General features: G+C 40.1%; 1 protein-coding gene across 2 annotated transcripts in view; it reads right to left on the bottom strand.

Moving 5' to 3' along the window:
* Window positions 1-780, bottom strand: part of LOC126106628 (sex-regulated protein janus-A-like) — a 34,412-nt gene extending 33,632 nt beyond the window's left edge. The window contains exon 1 of one of the 2 annotated variants that reach the window (XM_049912984.1): window positions 757-780. Coding sequence is in view for 1 of the 2 variants with exons in the window: in XM_049912983.1 (XP_049768940.1) it covers window positions 403-482 (80 nt within the window). In the remaining variant the exon portion in view is untranslated. Of the gene's footprint in view, window positions 1-402; window positions 553-756 lie in introns of those variants that run through there. The other variant, XM_049912983.1, reaches the window with a different exon arrangement.
* Window positions 781-23,387: the final 22,607 nt, after the last annotated feature.

Raw genomic sequence — 23,387 nt, 5'->3', positions numbered from 1 at the left:
AGGGGTGCGACGTTAGTGGCTTTATTTTATCAGTGAAATTACATACCGGTACTGGATGTTACTAATTCTCCTGAAACTATCAAATAAATGTTTACAAAGTTAATTTACCGGTTTTTCTCCCCCGGAATCCAAAACGTCAGACAGCATACATAATAACAGTGGTATAAGACAACGAACGGAGCTTATCTTAGGAGGCATTTTCATCAATTTTTTGACGTTATGACTCGAAATAGTCTAGGACACGTCTTTTACAAGAACCGAATAATCTGTAGCAGTACACCGGTAATAATAACTGCTTGCAACTAGCAAGTAATCGCGGAACCAAACTTCGAACACACAAATAACTTCTTAACACGATACGATTACATGACAGACACCATACGCATACTCAAAATAACAAACCTAGATAAACACAGCAACGGATTTCGTACGCCTCCAAATAAACTGCTTTTCAGAGATTGTATTTTAATAAATGAAGACATACCGGAGCAGTGGATTTTAATAATACCGACAACCAAAGATAACAAAGCAACAGAACTACGCACTAGAACAAGCCAGTTTATTTATTTAATTTAAAATGTGAAGGAAAAAAAGAGTTGTTATTTGCTGACATGAATCCATGGCTTTTTAGATTAACTTGCTAACTGGGGGCATTTGATGACAGAATTAAAAATCATTATTGACATAGCCAAGCCAATCCAATAGAGACCGTAGATCTTACACTAATAACTAAACAAGAAATTTCCAGTAACTTACCTCTGCTTATTAGAATCCGCTTATAAAAATGTGCACAGTGTGCACTAGAAATATGTGTAGAAGAATGAAACTCAAGGAGAAAATACGAATTGCTTTGGAAGTAAAGGATACTTATTGTCAATGTGACTCTATCGTAAATTTTAAATATCATGTTTACAGCTTAATACTTCGGTTGCTACTATTGGCTCATTGTAATGCGAGAGTTTCTTATTTAAATTTAAACAGAGCCATCAAACAGAGGCACATTTTTGAAGTGTTGTTTGGCTGTTTTAGTCACTCAGTACAAAACACCTTCCTAGATTCTTTACTAGTTTCAAAAAATGGTTCAAAAGGCTGTGAGCACTATGGGACTTAACTTCTGAGGTCATCAGTCCCCTGGAACTTAGAACTACTTAAACCTAACTAACCTAAGGATATCACACACACCCATGCCCGAGGCAGGATTCGAACCTGCGAACGTAGCGCCTAGAACCGCTCGGTGACAAAGGCTGGTTCTTCTTTCAGCTGTCAAGATATATAAACCGTGCAGTCTTCCGGCGTAAACGTCTTGCTTTTAGCTGAGGCCAAAAGAGGAAATTAAGGACTAAGTCCTAACTCCGCTGTCCAACCAGCATCCCACTTTACATCACGTGAGAGAGAAAAAATATATAATTTCCATCGAATCCAACTTTTACTGTTTATTAACAAAAAAATGTTCTAACGATATGAGAAAGTGACCTGTTCCCTCAAAATGTTACTGCAACTTTTCTGAAGTGTATAATCCTCGACTGATTTGCCAGATTTATGTATTCTGTAATCTCACTAAATAACTCAAGGAAAATAACAGAGACAGTTCTATCCTTCTCCAATCCGCGCATGTATCATGTCTTCAGTGAATTCGGCACAGACAGGACATTACGAATTTTTCTTTTTTAAATGTCCAACCACACATGCATATTTCCTTGTCCAGCAGTTCATTCGGTTGGGCAGTCTCCAGTATATGTTTCCTTCTGTGTTTTTTTTTGTACAGCACCAATGATTCACATAGCTTTTAACTTTTTTTTTTTTTTGCCAGTGCACTGTTAGTATTTGCGAAAACAAAAACTGCTGCACAAGCTCTGCAGACAACAAATGTGCTCTTACAAAACATCAAAAAATGGTTCTTCGACAATAAAACGAAAACGAATGAAGAAATAACACAACAAAATCTAACATGCAGCCTTACAAATGTTGCATACCACGATAATATGGAGGCTATCAAACTACTGGGATTCCTGATTGACAGCAAATTAATAATGAATGAGCAAGTAGTGTATGTGTGCTCCCAGCTTTCCGATGTACTGTCTGCAGAAAGTAAGTTGACACTCGCCGCCGTGGCTTATTGGAACGACTGTAAATGGGAAATGCCTCCACTGTCGCTTGCTTCAGCCACCGCGCCGAGTGTCAACTTAGTTTGAGCGTACAGTAATATACCTTCTGAGGAGAACAGAAGGTGTATTAACTGACCCATACCTTATAACGGTGCATTATGCACTATTTCATAGCCACATCAATAGTGGCCTTTTGTTATGGAGATACTCTGAAGGCTGCAAGAATGTGGCAGTGCTACATTAAAAAAGCAGTCAGAATCATTGCATCAAGCTAAAGACTGCAGCACTGCAAGCCAATGTTCACCCAATTAGGAATAATGACAATCTAGATCCAGTACGTGCTTTTATTCCACATCAGTGTAAAAGAAAACCAAGGTGTTATCTGCATGAGGCAAGACATACATAATCATGAAAGGAACATTGATACACTATGTTGTCGACTGTCTGGAACACAAGATAGTTTTTCAATGGTTGCTTTAAAAATATTCAACTCATTGCCCCAGAAGTGCAGTTCCTGTCACCAGGACCATTCAAAAGGAAAACTGCACAAGATATGAAAGAGTAATCTCTCTCTCTCTCTCTCTCTCTCTCTCTCTCTCTACACACACACACACACACACACACACACACACACACAAACACTGAAGCGCCAAGGAAACTGGTATAGGCATGTGATTTCAAATACAAAGATATATAAACAGACAGAATATTGCAATGCCTATGTAAGACAAGAAGTGTCTGGGGAAGTTGTCAGATCGGGACCTACTGCTACAATGGCAGGTTATCAAGATTTAAGTGAGTTTGAACATGGTGTTATAGTCGGTGCAAGAGCAATGGAATACAGCAACTCTGAGGTAGCGATGAAGTGGAGATTTCCCCGTATCACCATTTCACGAGCATATGGTGAATATCAGAAATCCGGTAAAACATCAAATTTACGACATCGCTGTAGCTGGAAAAAAATCTTACAAGAATGGGACAAACGACGACTGAAGAGAAGCGTTCAGCGTGACAGAAGTGCAACCCTTCTGCAAATTGCTGCAGATTTCAATGCTGGGCCATGTGCAAACCATTCAATGAAACAGCATCATCAGTATGGGCTTTTGGAGCCGAAGGCCCACTTGTGTATCATTGACGACTGCACAACACAAAGATTTACACCTCGCCAGGGCCCGTCAACAATGACTATGTTGCCTCTTTTCAAATTGTATCGAGCAGATGGACATGTATGAGTATGGAGACAACCTCATGAATTCATGGACCCTGCATGTCAGCAGAGGACTGTTGAACCTGGTGGAGGCTCTGTAATGGTGTGGGACATGTGCAGTTGGAATGAAATGGGACCCCTTATACTTCTAGGATTCTGACAGGCGACACATATGTAAACATCATGGCTACCTGCATCCATTCATGTCCATTGTGACTTAGAAAAATCCAGCAGGTCAATCTGACACCCCACACGTCCAGCACTTCCTCTGGCCTCCAAACTCTCCAGGCATGAACATGCTCTGGCATATCTGGGATGCGTTGCAACAAGCTCTTCAGAACAGATTCCATCCCATCATACTCTAGCAGATTTATGGGCAGCCCTGCAGGATTCATGGTTTTTCCAGGACTACTTTAGACATTAGTTGAGTCCATGCCACGTCGTGCTGCGAAACTTCTGCATGCTCGCAGGGGCCCTACCCGATATTAGGCAGGTGTACCAGTTTCTTTGGCTCTTCAGTGTGTGTGTCATATATATTTACTTATATATATATATATATATATATATATATATATATATATATATATATATATATATATATATATATATATATATATATGAAAAATGATAAATAACTCCTGCATATGTAATCTTTATGGAGTCTGTCCAGTCATGACTGGTAAAAGATGCAGATCCAGAAATTAAAAACATCAAGTTACTGGTATTTCTATAAATACATTAATTTTGCACACCTTTTGTTATGGAAGTAAGAGCTCTGGAAACCAAGGGCTCTTAGTTCTATTTTGCACATATATCTGCTTGATTAGTTCTCATTAGTTGGAAAATAATATTGTGGAAACATGGAACCTACCACCCCAAGAAATCAAAGTGAGAAGATGGATGTCATGTAAAAATAAGCAAACACTGCAGAAAGTGCTAGATTCCCAATTTCTGGAATAGACAGGAATATTTATGGGTCTCTACATCAGTCGAACAGAACGAATAGGATATTTTGGTAAATTCCATAAGTGGACATAAGTCTGCCACAGCAGCCTGTATTCGAGATGACTGTAACTCTGCAAAATCATCTGAAAGGAAAAAAGATCAAGGTCAATTACAAATACTCGCTTTCTGTCTAATCAAGTGCTTCAGATGAAGAATTTTTCATTTATTTATTTATTATACACCTTTATGCACTAAAAATGCAACCAACATCATCTTTTGGGAACACAGACATAGCAATACAATTACATAAATAACACACACAGTCTTAAAAACATTTTACATAATTACTGTCGGGCATTAAATTGCCCATCATACTGCACATGATGTATTCTGTAGAATCACACACATAAGTTTAATGTAATGAAACTATATTAGTGTCTGAGATAATTTTTAAAGCCTATTTCGAACTCTTCTATTGTATAAAAAAATTTTTCTCTCAAGCCACTTCTGTGCGAGGTTTTTCAACATATTGGTGACACGTTGTGTGCCTGTAGTGACAACATATTAAACTGTTTTACCCTCATGTATTTGTAACTGTCTAGAGTTTCCTTAAGTCTAGCGACTGTGATGTCCGTCCGTCTTCTGTTGTAGGTGTGTATTATATTGACGGGCCACATGGATACACCGCAGGGTCTGAGGCACCTTGCCACAGTTCCTGCAGCTCCCCCCCGCCCTCCCCCCCCATCAGAGGTTCTGGTCCTCCCTCGGGGGCATGGATGGGTGTGTTATCCTTAGTGAGATAGTTTAAGTTAGATTAAATAGTGTGTAAACCAATGACCTCAGCAATTTGTCCCCATAGGAACATACAACAAATTTCCAAAATTACATCGATGGATAGAGTGTTTTAGTTTGTAATAGTGTTAATTTTCTTTTGTATGTATTAGACAACTTAATATGAAGAGGGATGTAGCTGTTGATATTTTCATTTTTTTTTAAATAGGTTTTTCAAGATTCATTATTTACAGCCCCACAGATGCATCTGAACTCCTTATTTTTACCAAATGTGATCTTTTGTTGCTCCAGGGAAATTCCTGAATAACACAATGGCATGTCAATTGTGCTTGGAAAAAGGTATAGTATGCATTTAGCAATAGCTTATCATTAATACATGACCTTAGTTTACCTAACAAATATGTAACACATACTAAGTTAGTAGATATATATTTGGTATAATTCTTCCATGTTAATTTCGTGTGAAGACAGAAGTCAAGAAGTTTAGCTGAAGCAGTCATTGCCATCCTCTTTAATTGATAAGCGAAAGAGAATATTTACAGTTTGTCACAATTAATACAAAATTCATTGAGATGGAACCACTTACTGGATGCTCTGAAATGATCCCTACTTTACAGCATTAATGCTCCTCAATTTTTACCAGCTGGAACAAAAGTGGTACCATCATAACCTAAATTTTCACATACTAATCACTGGTTATGACATAACGTATCATGAGTGACTAAAATTAGGAAGTTTATGTTATGTGGCTGGCATTTGGCTGAAATCAGAAATTAGTGGCTGGTGTTTGGTTGAAATCAGAAATCGGTCATGTGACATCCCTCACTCACTAATTTTGAGACACAGTATTGTATTCATCATATTTCGTTGTTTCCATGTTATAACTTGGATTTTTTGACAGTATGCAATTTGAAGGCAACGACAAATAGAAGATTTATCACAAATACATCACTCTATATACGGTTAGAGATGTGTTGTTACAGAACTGAAAGAAGTAGGATAGTATTGTGGAACGCACTAATACCTTTTCTCTCCAGCTTTGCTTTAGTAACACATTCTGGGTCTTCTTATTTATGTAATAGAAGCATGTCCCACAATATTCGGTGTTATTTGCATGGAATGAGTTTCTTCTCTTTCATGGCTTCAATCTGATTAAAAAATGAACGATGAAACTGCTGCTAGTGAAACAACCAGTAAAGACATTTATATCATATGAAATTTATATTTTTTCTTATCGCAAATAATTGACTTTTTTTAATATGTCGCGATTCCTGAGGGTGTGGTTAGGTAGGAACCTACAAGTAAAGCTTAAATTACTGCGAATGAAGCGAGCAGCAATCATATTTATGGTCTTGCTTGTTACCAATACTTTGTGGTTTCTTTGAAATAAGCAACGATTTTTGAGAGTGTGGTTATACAGAAACCTAAGAGCACAGCTTAAACTGGTGAAAATGAAATGAGCAGCAATCATATTTATGGTCTTGCTTGTCATAAATATTTAGTTATGATCGACTCTTTAGCAGCACTTTCATAAATGTGGTAGTCAAGACAAAGCGCACATTTGTGAGAGAAATTCATCATGTCACAGTCTGATTTCATCCAAATGCCAGCCACACATTGTGGTACTTACTGATTTCAGTCACTCAAAGCATAAGAAACAATCCCTAATACAACATAAAAATGCTATCAATTTATTGTGTCTTTTCATATAAATCTTTTCACTTATATCTACTTTATCAGCTTTCACTTTGTAATTTAAGTTTACTTATTTAGAAAATATCATCAGCATTAGTAACATTTAGTGGAAATCAGAACCACCCACAGTAACATTATGTATGTGGAGGATGGCTTCTATGGACTAATCCCACTAACTCTGATACGAAAGTGTGTTTCACTTTGCTTTTTGGTACTTTCATTAAATATAGTTTTTAAGCATCTGAGATATATTAATCAAACTATGAGGTCAAAATGCCGTGATGGAGGTGATCTGATTAATCTAAAAGAAGATGTTTTAGTCATTATTAATTAACTAAAACAGAAATAAGGATGTAGCAGCAAATTTCGAGAACTTAAGCTTACAAAATCCAGTCTTTCGATATACCAATTAAATTATGTAAAATTTTGATTTTGTAGTAACTATCGTTTTCGTAACTTTTAGCCCTTCTGTCCCCAAACCAACCCAATTTAGTCAATATATTACAAACACGATTTGCCTCCAAACAACAGAGACAGGGTGTAAGGATACCTGAACATCATTTTGGTTGTATTTGAAATTGCTTGAACGATAATTCGATTGAAAAGTCATTGTGTAATTCTAACCTGACGCCATAAGAATGACATTACACATCACTATTGTAAAATGAGCTGTAATAGGCAGTTATCTACTAACCAACTAATAAGGGACACATTAGTTTGGTTTGACAGCTTCAGATGACAGTGTGTATTTTCTTTTCTGAGCTATGATATGGTGCAAACATTGATGGCAGCCATGTTTAAATGCAGCAAATGTGGATGTTTGCAGAAATTTCTTCAGGAGTGGTCAAGGTTTTAAAATTTTCGTATTTGATATGACTTATTCTATGGCCCTCAGCAGACGATTATACCCAAAGAATAAATTTTAACATGCTATTATCAGTTTTATTTTATCTCAAAGCATTGGTAGTTGACTCAGTATATTTTGAAGCACACGCTACTTTCATAACCCAAAAGGCAAGCATATTTCATAAATAAATGCAAAGTAAATATTTTTGTACTAGTAATAATGAATATGGATACATTCTTTTCGATTAAACGATCGAAAATGACATCTGCATATGATTCAACAAATCAGGAAATTATGGCAGAAAATATTCACTAAAGACATTTTCATTCATATAGTGATAATGTTTAGCTTGTCACTGAATACTACAATAGAACGAAAAAGTCAGACTAGCTACGTAAACCTTGTTGGATATCACAAAACTAACCATAAAAAGTGTGACTGATTAAAATAGGAACTTCGAAGTCATCTGGCTTACAAAATGTAAAATCTGATTATGTGAATGGATTTATTAGATTATTTTCACACCATCGTTTAGGGCTGACCTGTATAATTAAAGTAAAACGAAATTTCTTTTTTGGTTTATTTGGATAAAGTGCAACCCACAGTCAGCATTCTAAGCTCCCAAAAAAATTCAAGTTAACCAGTAGAACTGACTTAACAGCCTAGAACTGAAGAAACAAGATGATAGTCTAACCCCAGGTTGTCACAATATTGTGCAACATGCCTACTGCACTTCAGGGTTCATAACTCTATCACTACATGTAGGAAATGGGTTTGCCACAGTGATAACACCGATCCCTATTGGATGACCCAGGTTAAGTGCTCTAGAGCTTGGCTAGGACTCAGATATGTCACTGTCCGTGTCTGCCAAGTGCTGTTTGCAAGTGGGGTGCATTGAGCAGGTAGTTTGGAGAATTTACAAAGGGAAACGAATAGCTTGAAGATCGATATATTTGAAATTAGTGAAGTGCGGTGGCAGAAAGAACAGGACTTCTGGTTAGGTCAGTATGGGATTATAAATATGAAATCAACTGGGAATAATGCTGGGATATGTGTAATGATGAAGAAGAAAATAAGGGTGTAGGTTAAGTTTCTATGAACAGCATAGTGACTGCATTATCGTAGTCAAGAAAAAAATGAAGCCAACACCCACTACAAAATTACATGTTTATATCCCAACTAGCTTTGCACATGATGTACAGATTGAAAGAATTTGTGATGAGATAAAATAATAGTTAAGGACTAAAATTTAACTTTGCTGAGGACTGGAAGTAGGTAGCAGGAAAACGAAAAGAAGGAATAAGAGTAGCAGGACAAGGGCTGGGGGAAAGAATGAAAGATTCTGGTAGATTCTGCATGGATCATAATTTAATCATCGCTAATACATGGTTTAAAAATGATGAAATAAGGCTGTACACATGGCAAAGACCTGCAGACACAAGAAAGGCTTCAAATACATTACCTGATGGTAGGACAGAGATTTCGAAACCAGATGTTAAACTCAAAAAAATTTCCAGGTGTAGATATGGATTCTGCAAATATTTTTATTGGTTATGAATTGCACATTAAAACGGAGGAAACTGCAGTAAGGTAAGAAATTAACGTGATAGGACACAGATAAGTCAAAATAAGCAGGGGTTGATGAGAATTTCAAGGAAGAAGTAGGCAACTATCGACTGAAAGAAGCTTAAGAAACCCAACAGAAGGCAAATGGGTAACATTGAGAGATAAAATGGTGACGATAGTAGAGTATCAAACAAGTAAAAACAAAAGAACCAGTAGAAATAGTTGGATAATGCATGAGATATTGAAATGATTGACGAATAAGAAAATATAAAAATACGGCAACTGAAGCCGTGAAAAGGGAATACAGATGTCCAAAAAAAGATATTGACACCAAGTGCCAAATGGCTAAGCAGCTAAGCAGAACCTGCTACATGAGAAATGCAAGGATGAAGAAGCATATAAACTAGGCAAAGATAAATTCCGCCCACAGGAAAAATTAAAGAGTCCTTTGGAGAAAGGGAAGCTGCTGTATAAATGTCAAGAACTTCTATAATGTTACTTAAAATCTGTCTTGATTGCAATTTTTTTTTTTTATTATTCATATGACCGGTTTCGGTTCATTCAGAACCATCTTCAGATCTGATATTTTAGTTACAGGAGTAACACGTCCAAATCCAGCAGCTTTCACATGCTACGTCATGACGTATAAAATCAGTGATTGCTGTTATCCCATAAGACATTATGTCTGTTTTTGCAAAGTCAAGAACTTCAATGGCAAGCCAGTACTAATCAAAGTAGGCAAAGTTGAGAGGTGGAAGATATACACAGAAGAGCAATGGAATGTAAATTATGTTGAAGGTAAAGTTACGGAAAGGGAAAAGGAATTAGATGAAGATGAACTGAAAATATGACACTGGAAGAAGAATTTTGGCAGTGGAAACAAGGGCCTTGTAGTGGATGATATTCAGTGTGAATTATTAGATGCCGTAGAGAGCCAGCCATGACAAACTATTTTACCTGATGTGCAAGATGTAAGAGACAGGCGAAATACCTTGAGAATTCAAGAAGAATGTATTAATTCCAGTTTCAAAAGAGGCGACTGCAGATAGGTCCGAATATTACCAAACCATCAATTATTTAGTCGTGGTTGCAAAATACAGACACTAATATTCATAGAAGAAAGGAAAAAACCGTTAAAGCTGATATTGGGGAATATGTGTTTGGGTTCAGAAGTATGAAGGTACACACAAAGCAATACTGTGACTACGAATTATCTTAGAAGACAGTTTAAATGAAGATAAACCTACATTTATAATTTTGTAGACCCAGAGAAAGCTTTAGACAATGTTGATTGTAATACAGTCTTTTAAATTCTAACGGTAGCTGGGATAAAATACAGAGAGCAGAAGGTTATGTACAGCTAGTGGACAGACCGTACTGCAGTTATGAAATTGAAGAGCATGAAACATAACTTTAAATGTAATTCTAAATCTTTGTTAAATTTTTTCTCCCTTACATGGTTAGCGTTGAATATTTAACACCTTACCTCATTCGCATATTAATCAGATGTTTGAAGGTGTTTCATACATATGAGTTTGCATCTTTAAAGAATTGGGTGATGGGTTTACTGATGAGGCACGTAAAAGTTTTAGTTGATTTTTGCTGTTTGGACAGCAAAGTAACTGAGGATGGCGGAAGCAGAAAGGATATAAAATGCAGACTGGTTGCAGCTAGAAACACATTTCTCAGAAAGCAGAATTTGTTAACATCTAATACAAATTTCAGTGTCAGGAAGTGTTCTCTGAAAGTATTTGTGTGGAGTATAGCCTTGTACAGAAATGAAACATGCATTACAAGCAGTTCAAATAAGAAGAGAATAGAAGTTTGCAAAATATGGTACTACAGAATAATGCTGAACATTAGATAGGTAGATCGAGTATCTAATGAGGTGGTACTGAATCTAATTGGGGAGAAAAGAAATTTATAGGAGAATTTGACTAGAAGAAGGGACCAGTTGGTACTACATGTCCTAAGGCATGAACGTATCGGTAGTTTGATAGTAGAGGGGAGTGTGCTGAGTAAAAATTGTAGAGGGAGGCCAAGGGATGAATACAGTTAAGCAGATTCAAATAGAGGTTGCTGTATTTAGCTGACATGAGGAGGCTTGCACTGGATACAGTAAGGTGGAGAGCTGCACAAACCAGTCTTTGACTCAAGACCACATCAGCAACTGCATCACGTTTCATTGGCAGCGTTATTATTATTAGTATTATTATATTTTTCTTATTACTATGCTTGAGACGCTGGAAACAAAGGGAATGGATACCGGTACTAGCTTCACAGTTGTGTTAGGCTTTAACCATAAAGATTGCGCTGTCTGAGAGGCTAATTTTGCATTTTTTAATTGATGTGTTAATCCGAGAATGTTATTAAAATTGTATTTAGAGAAATACAATATCACTCTTCTCAACCATCTGTTTGCTGAGATGAGGTGGGTGCGACCACACCCTGCTCTGTGCTGCTACGAGAGTATCACGCCACTTCCAGGCAGCCAATCCCGTGGCAGCACGTCGCCACGTGACCGACGGAATGACGCCAGCCTACGGGACTTTGTCCTTCCTGTTTCTTTTGCCACGTTACTCTGTGCTTTTGCGCAACACTCTTGCCATATCACTGGGCGAGCTGACGCATTGGTTAGCTCTCTGCCCTCGCATTCGGGAGGACGACGGTTTAAACCCGCGTCCGGCCATCCTGATTGAAGTTTCTGTTACTCGCTCCTGTGAACGGGAACGCGTTATGCAGGTCTTGGTCTCAATCGCGTCCATCTAGAAAAATTTTTACTGAGTTTAACAAAGGCGATGTTGGCCTGATATATTCGACGATGCCCTTTGACTACACTGACTAAAGGATCCTTCTAAGAAATACCAAATTGAGATAACCTGAAGATCCTAAATAAGGCAAAACGCATAGTTGAAAAATAAAAAAAACTAAAATTGCAACCAAGACTGTTTTTAACCAATACTGTTAAGCACTGGTTTGCTGTATGCCACATATGGTTTGTAAGAATTTCGTGAAGAGTCTTCCATTGAAACTCGGTCTGGCATCCTCCTTACTCGCGATTAATTTTGTGGGGGTCGTTCCATTTCAAATCTCTCCTTACGCATACTGCTACATATATTTTATGGAAGTAACTGCTTCCTGAAATTGTTCAGCAACTGTGTAGTAACACAATAAAGGGCCTTTCTTTGTGTGTTTTCCCAATACGTTAATCCGTTTAAGTTGAAGGTCAATTGGGATTCCCTGCACCAACGTCGATCCGCTGCAGGTCTTCCTGTACGTCGCTACAGTTTTCTAGCGCAGCGACTTCTGTGTGTAAAACATCATCATCCGCGAAAAGTCTCGTGGAACTTCTGACCCTATCTACTTGGTCATTTATATACACCGAAGAGCCAAAGAAACCGGTACATCTGCCTAATATCATGTAGGGCCCCTAGAGCACGCAGGAGTGCCACAAAACGACGTGGCATGGACTCGACTAACGTCTGAAGTAGTGCTGCACGAAATTGACACCATGAATCCTGAAGGGCTGTCCATAAACAAGTGGATAGAGATCTCTTATGAACAGAACGTACCAAGGCATCCCAGAATGCTCAATAATGTTCATATCTGGGGAGTTTGGTGGACAGCGGAAGTGTTTAAACTCGGAAGAGTGTTCCTGCAACCACTCCGAAGCATTTCTGGACATGTGGGGTGTCGCATTGTTCTGCTGGAATTGCTCAAGTCTGTCGGAATGCACAATGGACACGAATGGATGCAGGTGATAAGACAGGATGCTTACATACGTTTCACCTCTTAGAGTCGTATATAGACGTATCAGGGGTCCCATATCACTCCAGCTGCACACGCCCCATACCATTACAGAGCCCTACCAGCATGCAGGGTCCATGAATTTACGAGGTTGTCTCCATGCCCGTACAGGTCCATCCGCTCCATACAATTTGAAACGAGAGTCATCCGACCAGGCAACATGTTTCCAGTCATCAACAGTCCAGAAGAGATGTAATGCTTTGTGTCGTGCAGTCATCAAGGATACACGAGTAGGCCTTCGGCTCGAGAAACCCATATCGATGATGTTTCGTTGCATGGTTCGCACGCTAACACTTGTTGATGGCCCAGCATTGAAATCTGCAGCAATTTGCGGAAGGGTTGCACTTCTGTCACGTTGAACGATGCTCTTCCGTCACCATTGATCTTGTTCTTGCTGGATCTTTATCTCGCCGCAGCGATGTCGGAGATTTGATGTTTTACCGGATTACCTGATATTCACGGTACACTCGTGAAATGGTCGCACGGGAAAATCCCCGCTTCATCGCTATATCGGAGTTGTTGGGTCCCATCGTCCGTGCGCCAACTATACCACCACGTTCAAATTCACTAAAGTCTACATAAGCTGCCATTGTAGCAGTAGTAACCGATCTAACAACTGCGCCACACTTGTGATCTTATACAGGGTGTTACAAGAAGGTACGGCCAAACTTTCAGGAAACATTCCTCACACACAAAGAAAGAAAAGATGTTATGTGGACATGTGTCCGTAAACGCTTACTTTCCATGTTAGAGCTCATTTTATTACTTCTCTTCAAAGCACATTAATCATGGAATGGAAACACAGCAACAGAACGTACCAGCGTGACTTCAAACACTTTGTTACAGGAAATGTTCAAAATGTCCTCCGTTGAAAGTTCTTGTCTACGCAATCCCGGTACCAAATGTTGAGACTCTTCGTGCTCGTATTGTGGACGGCTGTGATACAATACGCCATTCTCCAGGGCTGCATCAGCGCATCAGGGATTCCATGCGACGGAGGATGGATGCATGTATCCTCGCTAACGGAGGACATTTTGAACATTTCCTGTAACAAAGTGTTTGAAGTCACGCTGGTACTTTCTGTTGCTGTGTTTCCATTCCATGAGAAGTAATAAAATGAGCTCTAACATGGAAAAGTAAGTGTTTCCGGACACTTGTCCACATAACATCTTTTCTTTATTTGTGTGTGAGGAATGTTTCCTGAAAGTTTGGCCGTACCTTTTTGTAACACCCTGTACAGGCGTTGCCGACCGCAGCGCGTATTTTACCAGTTTACATACCTCTGTATTTGAATACGCATGCCTGTACCAGTTTCTTTGGCTCTTCAGTGTACAAAGGCGGTCCACAAAACACGAGGAAGCGATCCCGGCCTACTGCCTGTGCCGCGTATTTGGCCCCGGCCGGACACTAGGCTGGGCCAGGTTGCTGAGCTGGACAATGATTTGGTACCCCCGGGGGACGCCTCAAGAGCACCGCTTCCGCGAAGAGCACCCGAGTCTCCAGTCTCCTCCCCCAGCAAAGTGCCTTTTGCCTTCTCTGTTCACCCGGTCTCGACTCCAGTGCACTGTCTTCCCATGCACGCAAAGAGCATTCAGAAACCAGCGAGACTGTCACCATGTTAAAGAAGGGAAATGAAACTTCCTGGCAGATTAAAACTGTGTGCCGGACCGAGACTCGAACGCGGGACCTTTGCCTTTCACGGGCAAATGCTCTACCAACTGAGCCACCCAAGCACGCGCCGTCCTCACAGCTTTACTTCTGACAGTACCTTGTCTCCTACCTTCCAAATTTTACAGAAGCTCTCCTGCGAACCTTGCAGAACTAGCACTCCTGAAAGAAAGGATATTGCGGAGACATGGCTTAGATACAGCCTGGGGGATGTTTCCAGAATGAGATTTTCACTCTGCAGCGGAGTGTGCGCTGATATGAAACTTCTGCAAGGTTCGCAGGAGAGCTTCTGTAAAGTCTGGAACGTAGGAGACGAGGTACTGGCAGAAGTAAAGCTGTGAGGACGGGGCGTGAGTCGTGATTGGGTAGCTCAGTTGGTAGAGCACTGGCCTGCGAAAGGCAAAGGTCTCGAGTTAGAGTCTCGGTCCGGCACACAGTTTTAATCTGCCAGGAAGTTTCATATCAGCGCATACTCCGCTGCAGAGTGAAAATCTCATTCTGGAAGGGAAATGAAGCTACATGGATGACCATACTACCTGTCACTGTGGTGCAATACTTTCAATAGAAACATTCTCAATGTTCTCCCTACTGCAATCATCCTGTAATTACACAACCAATCTCAAATTAAGTAAAAATACCCACGCCAAATTGCCTGCCGCGTTTCAACAACATTATTTTGTTGTAAATCCAACAGGAGCTTCCGGAATTCCCGCTGATGACCAATGTTCAGGATTCGACGGATTCTTGCACCGGTTAGAGGGATATTTTGAAGACAAAAGTGTAAGAAATAAAACTGCATCATCAGATTTAGCATTCTATTTTATTTTACTTGAAATCACGAATATCACTTACGTTTAATGTGTTCAAGGCGAACTACAATCTTAATGAAAAATTCGATACTACACCTTGTATCAATAGGAATCACCCGATTTGGCACGTTTGTATCTCTGAAACTAATGAACATACGCAATGAATTTTATTTTTTGATCAACAGGAAACTCAAAAAGTTTTTTTCTTTTCATACCTTTTCATAAGTGTTCAATATGCCCTCCTTGAGGAGCACGTCTTACGTCAATGCGGTATTCAAATTGTTCCCACATTGCAGCGAGCATGTCTTGAGTCACAGCTTCCACAGCTGCTGTTTTGCAATGTCTCAGTTCATTCATTGTTGTTGGTAACGGAAACACAGAGTGTTTTATAAACTACAACAAGAAATAATCACACAAAGTCAGGTGTGGTGACGTTGGAAGCGACTAATGTAAGGCGGAATCATTTGATCCAGGGCAACCAATCCATTGTTCAGTAATCCTTTGATTTAAAAATTCCTGCCCTTCCATATGCCAGTGTGGCGGTGCCCATCCTGTTGGTAAATGAAGTCTCCAACTGTAGGAAAAGAAAATTCTCAACCATATCGAGATATGTGCTTCCTGCAACAGTGTTCTCGGCAAAGAAAAATGGACAAATGGACTGTACACCTTTTCCCGTGAAACTGCACACAACCTGTTAAATTTTGAGAGTCCCTCTTTCACGTGGTTGTTCCGTACCCCATATTCTCACATTATGACGGTTCATCTTTCCATTTAAGTGGAATGTAGCCTCATCACTAAACGCTAACTCTGGAAGAAAACTGTCAGCCTCCATCTTGCCAAGAACTGCTGCTGCCAAGCGCATACAGCTGCTACCTAACGGGAATCATGTAAAAGTTGAAAGTTTGCTCTTTTCTACAGTATGTTGTTCACGCACATATCTCAAATGATATAATCATTATGATTTTGTTAAAGTCGGATGATTCTTTTTGATACAACCTTTATTTCTGTTGCGTGTCACAATACCCTATAAACTTGTACCTGTTAAAGTGTCTTGTCCGCATTTGGATGCAATAACACACTTATCTCTGCACTGAGTTGCAAATTCTTTCACATACACACCCGGATTATCTCACAAGTCTTGAAAAGTCTGTATAATTCACCACTGCCACCCACACCATATTTGGTATCCTAACTGTGCCCACTCACAAAACAAAAACTTTTGCTAACTCCTTCTCAGTTGCCGCGGTCCGCCTCTGGAAGAAACTGCCCCTTACCTTGCGCAAAATTCAATCCCCTGCTGCTTTTAAGACGAAGTTGAAGCATTTCCTACTATCATCCTCATAACGTTCTCCACAAAATTAATGTACAAGGCTAATCCTCTCATCTGTCAAATAGCAAAGCTAGCGTCTCCTATCTCGCTCCTGAGATGCCTTCCTCTTCATCTATCTCTATTAGCCACGCAATCTTCTTTTCCTTCATATTTCCTTTATGTTTCATCATGTCTCTATTCTTCTCCTCCCTTCACCATCACTCATACTCCCTGCTGCTAGCACTCCTATCTAAAATCTGTCTCTTCAATAATGTCTAATTATAACAGTACTTATGATCTACGAATATAAACTCTATATATATGTATTTTTCCAGGTGTGCCTTTGTCATTGTGTATTTCACTTTTTGTACTAGATGTAGTTTAACATGCCTACCAAAACATATGAATGTAAAATAAGTAGAATGCTTGGTTAGATGTAAGAGAGGGCCTGATGGCCCTGATCTTGCCAGGTGTGATAAAACCAGTCTTGAGAGAGAAACTGTCACTAACAAATGGCAACAGAATAGGAAAGATGATGATATGGAATACAGACAAACTGAACATCCCTGATGAAGTTAAAAAAATAGCAAGTAACACTAAGCAGAAAGTTGAGCAATGAAGAGACCACAGTAGGAGTAGATGAAAGGTGGTACAGGTTTGAAAAAGTCATTAAGGATGCTGCAGAGGAAATAATATGCCTAAGAAGGAACAGAAGAACCCAGGAATGGTGTGATGAAGATAGCAGGTCAGCAATAGAGGAAAAGAACAGGGAAAGAACAAAAGTGCTACAGAGAGAAACCAGAAATAATGTGGAACAATATAGACAATTAAGGAGAAGAGCTAACAGACTGTGCAAGAGAAAGAAAAGAGAGTGGTATAAGAAGAAATTTCAAGAATTAGAAGAACTAAAGGAACAGAGTGAAATAAGAAAGTTCTATCATGCCACAGGCAAAATGAAGAATAGATTCCAACCAAAAACAATGGCCTGTTCCATTAAAGATGGGAAGATGATAAGGGAGGAAGAACAGTTAGTGGGAAGATGGACAGAGTATTTAAAATATACACTAAGCACCAGCCTAGAAGATGAAGAGACAGCCGCACAGGAGGGAAGAGTGGAGCTGGAAGTAGACAGTGAAACCAATGAGGCAAGAAAGCCAACACTACAAGAGGTCTACCAGGCTGTGCACAAGTCAAAAAACAATCGAGCCCCTGGGGAAGACAGTATAACTGCTGAATTAATAAAAACTGGTGGTGAGGCTGTAATAAAGAAACTGCACACATTAATATCAGATATACGGGAAACAGAAACTATGCCAGATAATTGGAAAATTGGAATGATAATCCCCATTTATGAGAAAGGGGACAGAACAGCATGTGAAAAATATAGAGGTATAACACTCCTAAGTACAGCTTATAAGATCTTCACAAGTATATTAAACGAAAGGATACAGAAGTGTGCAGAAGGCATACTAGGGAAATATCAGTGTGGCTTCGACCAGACAGAGGAACAACTGATCAAATATTTGTGATAAGACAAATGATGGAAAAGTTCTATGAATATGATATAGATCTGCAGTTCCTATTCATCGACTTCAAACAAGCCTTTGACTGCATAAATCGGCAAGAACTATACAAAGTACTGAAAGAAGCTGCTATATGTGCTAAATTAATAAGACTAATCAGAACGACAATGACAGAGGCAAGAGCAAAAGTAAAGGTTCTTAACAGAACAAGTGAAAGCTTTGACTTTAATAAAGGTGTGAAGCAAGGGGATAGTCTCTCCACTGTCCTATTCAATATAGCCCTGCATAGTGTAGAAAATAAAATCAACAAAAGAGGCACCCTATTTATGAAAACTAGCCAGATATGTGCATACGCTGATGACATTGCTATAGTAGGAGGAAATACCAATACACTCCTAGAAACATACCAGGCAATGGAAACAGAATCCTTAAAAATTGGCCTCATAGTAAATGAAAACAAAACAAAATATATGGTAATGTCACAATCTGAGGCCAGAAGAACCCCCAAAAACCTAAACATCAATGGGAAATGCTTCAATGGAATGTCCTCTTTTAACTACTTGGGAGCCCTAATAACAAATGATAACAGTATTGGAAAGGTTATAAGGGAAAGAATACAAGCAGGAAACAGAACTTACTTTGCAAATATGCAACTTTTCAAAAATAGCCTTGTTACAAGAAAAACTAAGCAACTAACATACGGCTCAGAGGTATTGACGTTGACAGAACACGATAAAAATGTACTAAGAACCATTGAGCGGAAAATACTATGCGAAATCTATGAGCCAATAAGGGAGGAAGAAGACTGGAGAATACGCTACAATGCCGAATAACAAGAGTTAATACAAGGCAGGGACATAGTAAAATTTGTGAAATCACAGCGAATACGATGGCTAGCACACTTGAAGAGAATGGCAGAGGATAGAATTCCAAAGAAAATGATGAAAGGTATGATCCATCCAGTTAGGCGAAAAGGGAGACCTAGAAGAAGATGGATGACGAGGTAATAATGGATATCACCAGTATGGGAGTCCGGGGATGGAAAAGAGCAGCAAATAACCGAGAAGTGTGGAGGAAGATCGTTCAAGAAGCCAAGGCTCACCAAGGACTATAGCGCTGGGTCCGATGACCTCAGCAGTTTGCTCCCATAAGACCTTGCCACAAATTTCCAAATTTTTTTTTTCCAAATTCCTTCATGGCTACGTATGCGTCCTACCAACCGACCTCTTCTTTTAGTTAAGTTGGGTCATAAACATCAATGGGAAATGCTTCAATGGAATGTCCTCTTTTAACTACTTGGGAGCCCTAATAACAAATGATAACAATATTGGAAAGGTTATAAGGGAAAGAATACAAGCAGGAAACAGAGCTTACTTTGCAAATATGCAACTTTTCAAAAATAGCCTTGTTACAAGAAAAACTAAGCAACTAACATACGGCTCAGAGGTATTGACGTTGACAGAACACGATAAAAATGTACTAAGAACCATTGAGCGGAAAATACTATGCGAAATCTATGAGCCAATAAGGGAGGAAGAAGACTGGAGAATACGCTACAATGCCGAATAACAAGAGTTAATACAAGGCAGGGACATAGTAAAATTTGTGAAATCACAGCGAATACGATGGCTAGGACACTTGAAGAGAATGGCAGAGGATAGAATTCCAAAGAACATGATGAAAGGTATGATCCATCCAGTTAGGCGAAAAGGGAGACCTAGAAGAAGATGGATCGACGAGGTAGTGATGGATATCACCAGTATGGGAGTCCGGGGATGGAAAAGAGCAGCAAATAACCGAGAAGTGTGGAGGAAGATCGTTGAAGAAGCCAAGGCTCACCAAGGGCTATAGCGCTGGGTCCGATGAACTCAGCAGTTTGCTCCCATAAGACCTTGCCACAAATTTCCAAATTTTTTTTTTCCAAATTCCTTCATGGCTACGTATGCGTCCTACCAATCGACCCCTTCTTTTAGTTAAGTTGGGTCATAAATTTCTATTTTCCCCAATTCTAATCAGTACCTCCCCATTAAGGGGGGTAGGACGTCAAACGGGCCGACCTGGAGCAGGAGAGGCACCACAGGACATTTTAATTTCCACTGTCTATACTTTTACAAGTAAATTCATAAAACTTTGTCAGCATGACCAAGAAGGATTCAGGATTCACACTCGTACCAGCGGAAGTTCAAAAACGTAACAAAACATATATATATATATATATATATATATATATATATATATATATATACACTCCTGGAAATGGAAAAAAGAACACATTGACACCGGTGTGTCAGACCCACCATACTTGCTCCGGACACTGCGAGAGGGCTGTACAAGCAATGATCACACGCACGGCACAGCGGACACACCAGGAACCGCGGTGTTGGCCGTCGAATGGCGCTAGCTGCGCAGCATTTGTGCACCGCCGCCGTCAGTGTCAGCCAGTTTGCCGTGGCATACGGAGCTCCATCGCAGTCTTTAACACTGGTAGCATGCCGCGACAGCGTGGACGTGAACCGTATGTGCAGTTGACGGACTTTGAGCGAGGGCGTATAGTGGGCATGCGGGAGGCCGGGTGGACGTACCGCCGAATTGCTCAACACGTGGGGCGTGAGGTCTCCGCAGTACATCGATGTTGTCGCCAGTGGTCGGCGGAAGGTGCACGTGCCCGTCGACCTGGGACCGGACCGCAGCGACGCACGGATGCACGCCAAGACCGTAGGATCCTACGCAGTGCCGTAGGGGACCGCACCGCCACTTCCCAGCAAATTAGGGACACTGTTGCTCCTGGGGTATCGGCGAGGACCATTCGCAACCGTCTCCATGAAGCTGGGCTACGGTTCCGCACACCGTTAGGCCGTCTTCCACTCACGCCCCAACATCGTGCAGCCCGCCTCCAGTGGTGTCGCGACAGGCGTGAATGGAGGGACGAATGGAGACGTGTCGTCTTCAGCGATGAGAGTCGCTTCTGCCTTGGTGCCAATGATGGTCGTATGCGTGTTTGGCGCCGTGCAGGTGAGCGCCACAATCAGGACTGCATACGACCGAGGCACACAGGGCCAACACCCGGCATCATGGTGTGGGGAGCGATCTCCTACACTGGCCGTACACCACTGGTGATCGTCGAGGGGACACTGAATAGTGCACGGTACATCCAAACCGTCATCGAACCCATCGTTCTACCATTCCTAGACCGGCAAGGGAACTTGCTGTTCCAACAGGACAATGCACGTCCGCATGTATCCCGTGCCACTCAACGTGCTCTAGAAGGTGTAAGTCAACTACCCTGGCCAGCAAGATCTCCGGATCTGTCCCCCATTGAGCATGTTTGGGACTGGATGAAGCGTCGTCTCACGCGGTCTGCACGTCCAGCACGAACGCTGGTCCAACTGAGGCGCCAGGTGGAAATGGCATGGCAAGCCGTTCCACAGGGATCCAGCACCTCTACGATCGTCTCCATGGGAGAATAGCAGCCTGCATTGCTGCGAAAGGTGGATATACACTGTACTAGTGCCGACATTGTGCATGCTCTGTTGCCTGTGTCTATGTGCCTTTGGTTCTGTCAGTGTGATCATGTGATGTATCTGACCCCAGGAATGTGTCAATAAAGTTTCCCCGTTCCTGGGACAATGAATTCACGGTGTTCTTATTTCAATTTCCAGGAGTATATATATATATATATATATATTTTGCATGTGAAATTTCATCATTTTTTTCACTTACTATTGGCTGCATTTGTTGCTATAGGTACACTTTTCTTCATAAGTAAGAGAGACTGTTCGATGAATTTTGCACAGCATACAAACCATACTTAGAGGTGTCTGAAACTCTAGAATCTATTTAATTTATGAAAAAGTGAATGGGCTGTTACGTTTTAAACTTTATGTTTAGAAAAAAAAATCAAATTTTGTAGTTAATTATCTCAATTTTATCACAGTTTTTAATAGATTTGAAAAATTCTAGAGTTTCATACACCTGTAAGTATGGTTTGTATGCTGTGCAAAATTCATCAAAGAATCTTACTTGTGAAGAAAAATGTACCTATAGCAACAAATGCAGCCAACAGTAAGTGAAAAAATGATGAAATTTCATATCTAAAAGAAATTATTTTGTTATGTTTTTGCACTTCCACTGCTATGAGTGTGAACCCTGAATCCTCCTGGTCATGCTGACAAAGTTTTATGAATTTATTTGTAAAATTATAGACAGTAGAAAATAAAATGTCCTGTGGTGCCTCTCCTGCTCCACGTCGGCCCGTTTGACGTCCTACCCCCTTAATTACTCGATCGCCCATCTAATCTTCCGAAATTTTCTGTAGCACCACTTATCACAAGCTTCTATTCTCTTCTTGTCTCAACTGATTATCGTCTATGCTTCACTTCTGGAAAATGCTACATTCCAGAGAAATGTTTCCAGAAAGCACTCCATTGTACTTAAATCCATCTCAGATGTTAAAAAATTTCTTATTCAGAAATGTTTTTTTCGCTATTGCCAGTCAGCATTTTATATCCTCTCTATTTTGGTCATAATCAATTATTTTTCTGCCCAAATAGCTAAACTTGTCTACTATATTTAGTGTGTCGCTTGCTACCTAATTCCTTCGGCACCACCCGATTTGATTCAACTACATTCTATCACCATGGTTTTACTTGTATTGATGTTAATCTTATAACCGCTTTCCAAGACGCTAACCATTCCGTTCAACGGCTTTTGCAAGCCATTTGCCGTGTCTGACAGAAGTACAATGTCATTTGAAAACCTCAAAATGTTTATTTTTCCTTCCTGGACTTTGCTTGACCTATTCATCCTGGACGATATTTTCGCTTTAGATGACGTCTTGCATCAGCAACAAAATGTGCTGTTGTTACATTACGCATGTACCACATCCCTCAACCGTGGCCCAGACGTGGCCCAAAAGGAAGTGTAAACTTATGTATCCCGTGGTACTCATTTTTAGATTCCTTATACTTTTAAAAAATGATGATAACTATTATGCCAAGATTAAAGTATATCAATCCCCAGTCGGTGTTGTAGGGCATCAGAATACATCACCCAATGTTCCAACGCACATAACGACAAAACTTTCCATTCTCCGTACTTCTGTTTCCCAGCCCCTT

This window comes from Schistocerca cancellata, chromosome 10 (genome assembly GCF_023864275.1).
Source record: "Schistocerca cancellata isolate TAMUIC-IGC-003103 chromosome 10, iqSchCanc2.1, whole genome shotgun sequence".
Taxonomy (NCBI): Eukaryota; Metazoa; Arthropoda; class Insecta; order Orthoptera; family Acrididae; genus Schistocerca; species Schistocerca cancellata.
Note: the sequence above shows the minus strand (reverse complement) of the source record. Positions and strands in the feature narration are given on the sequence as shown.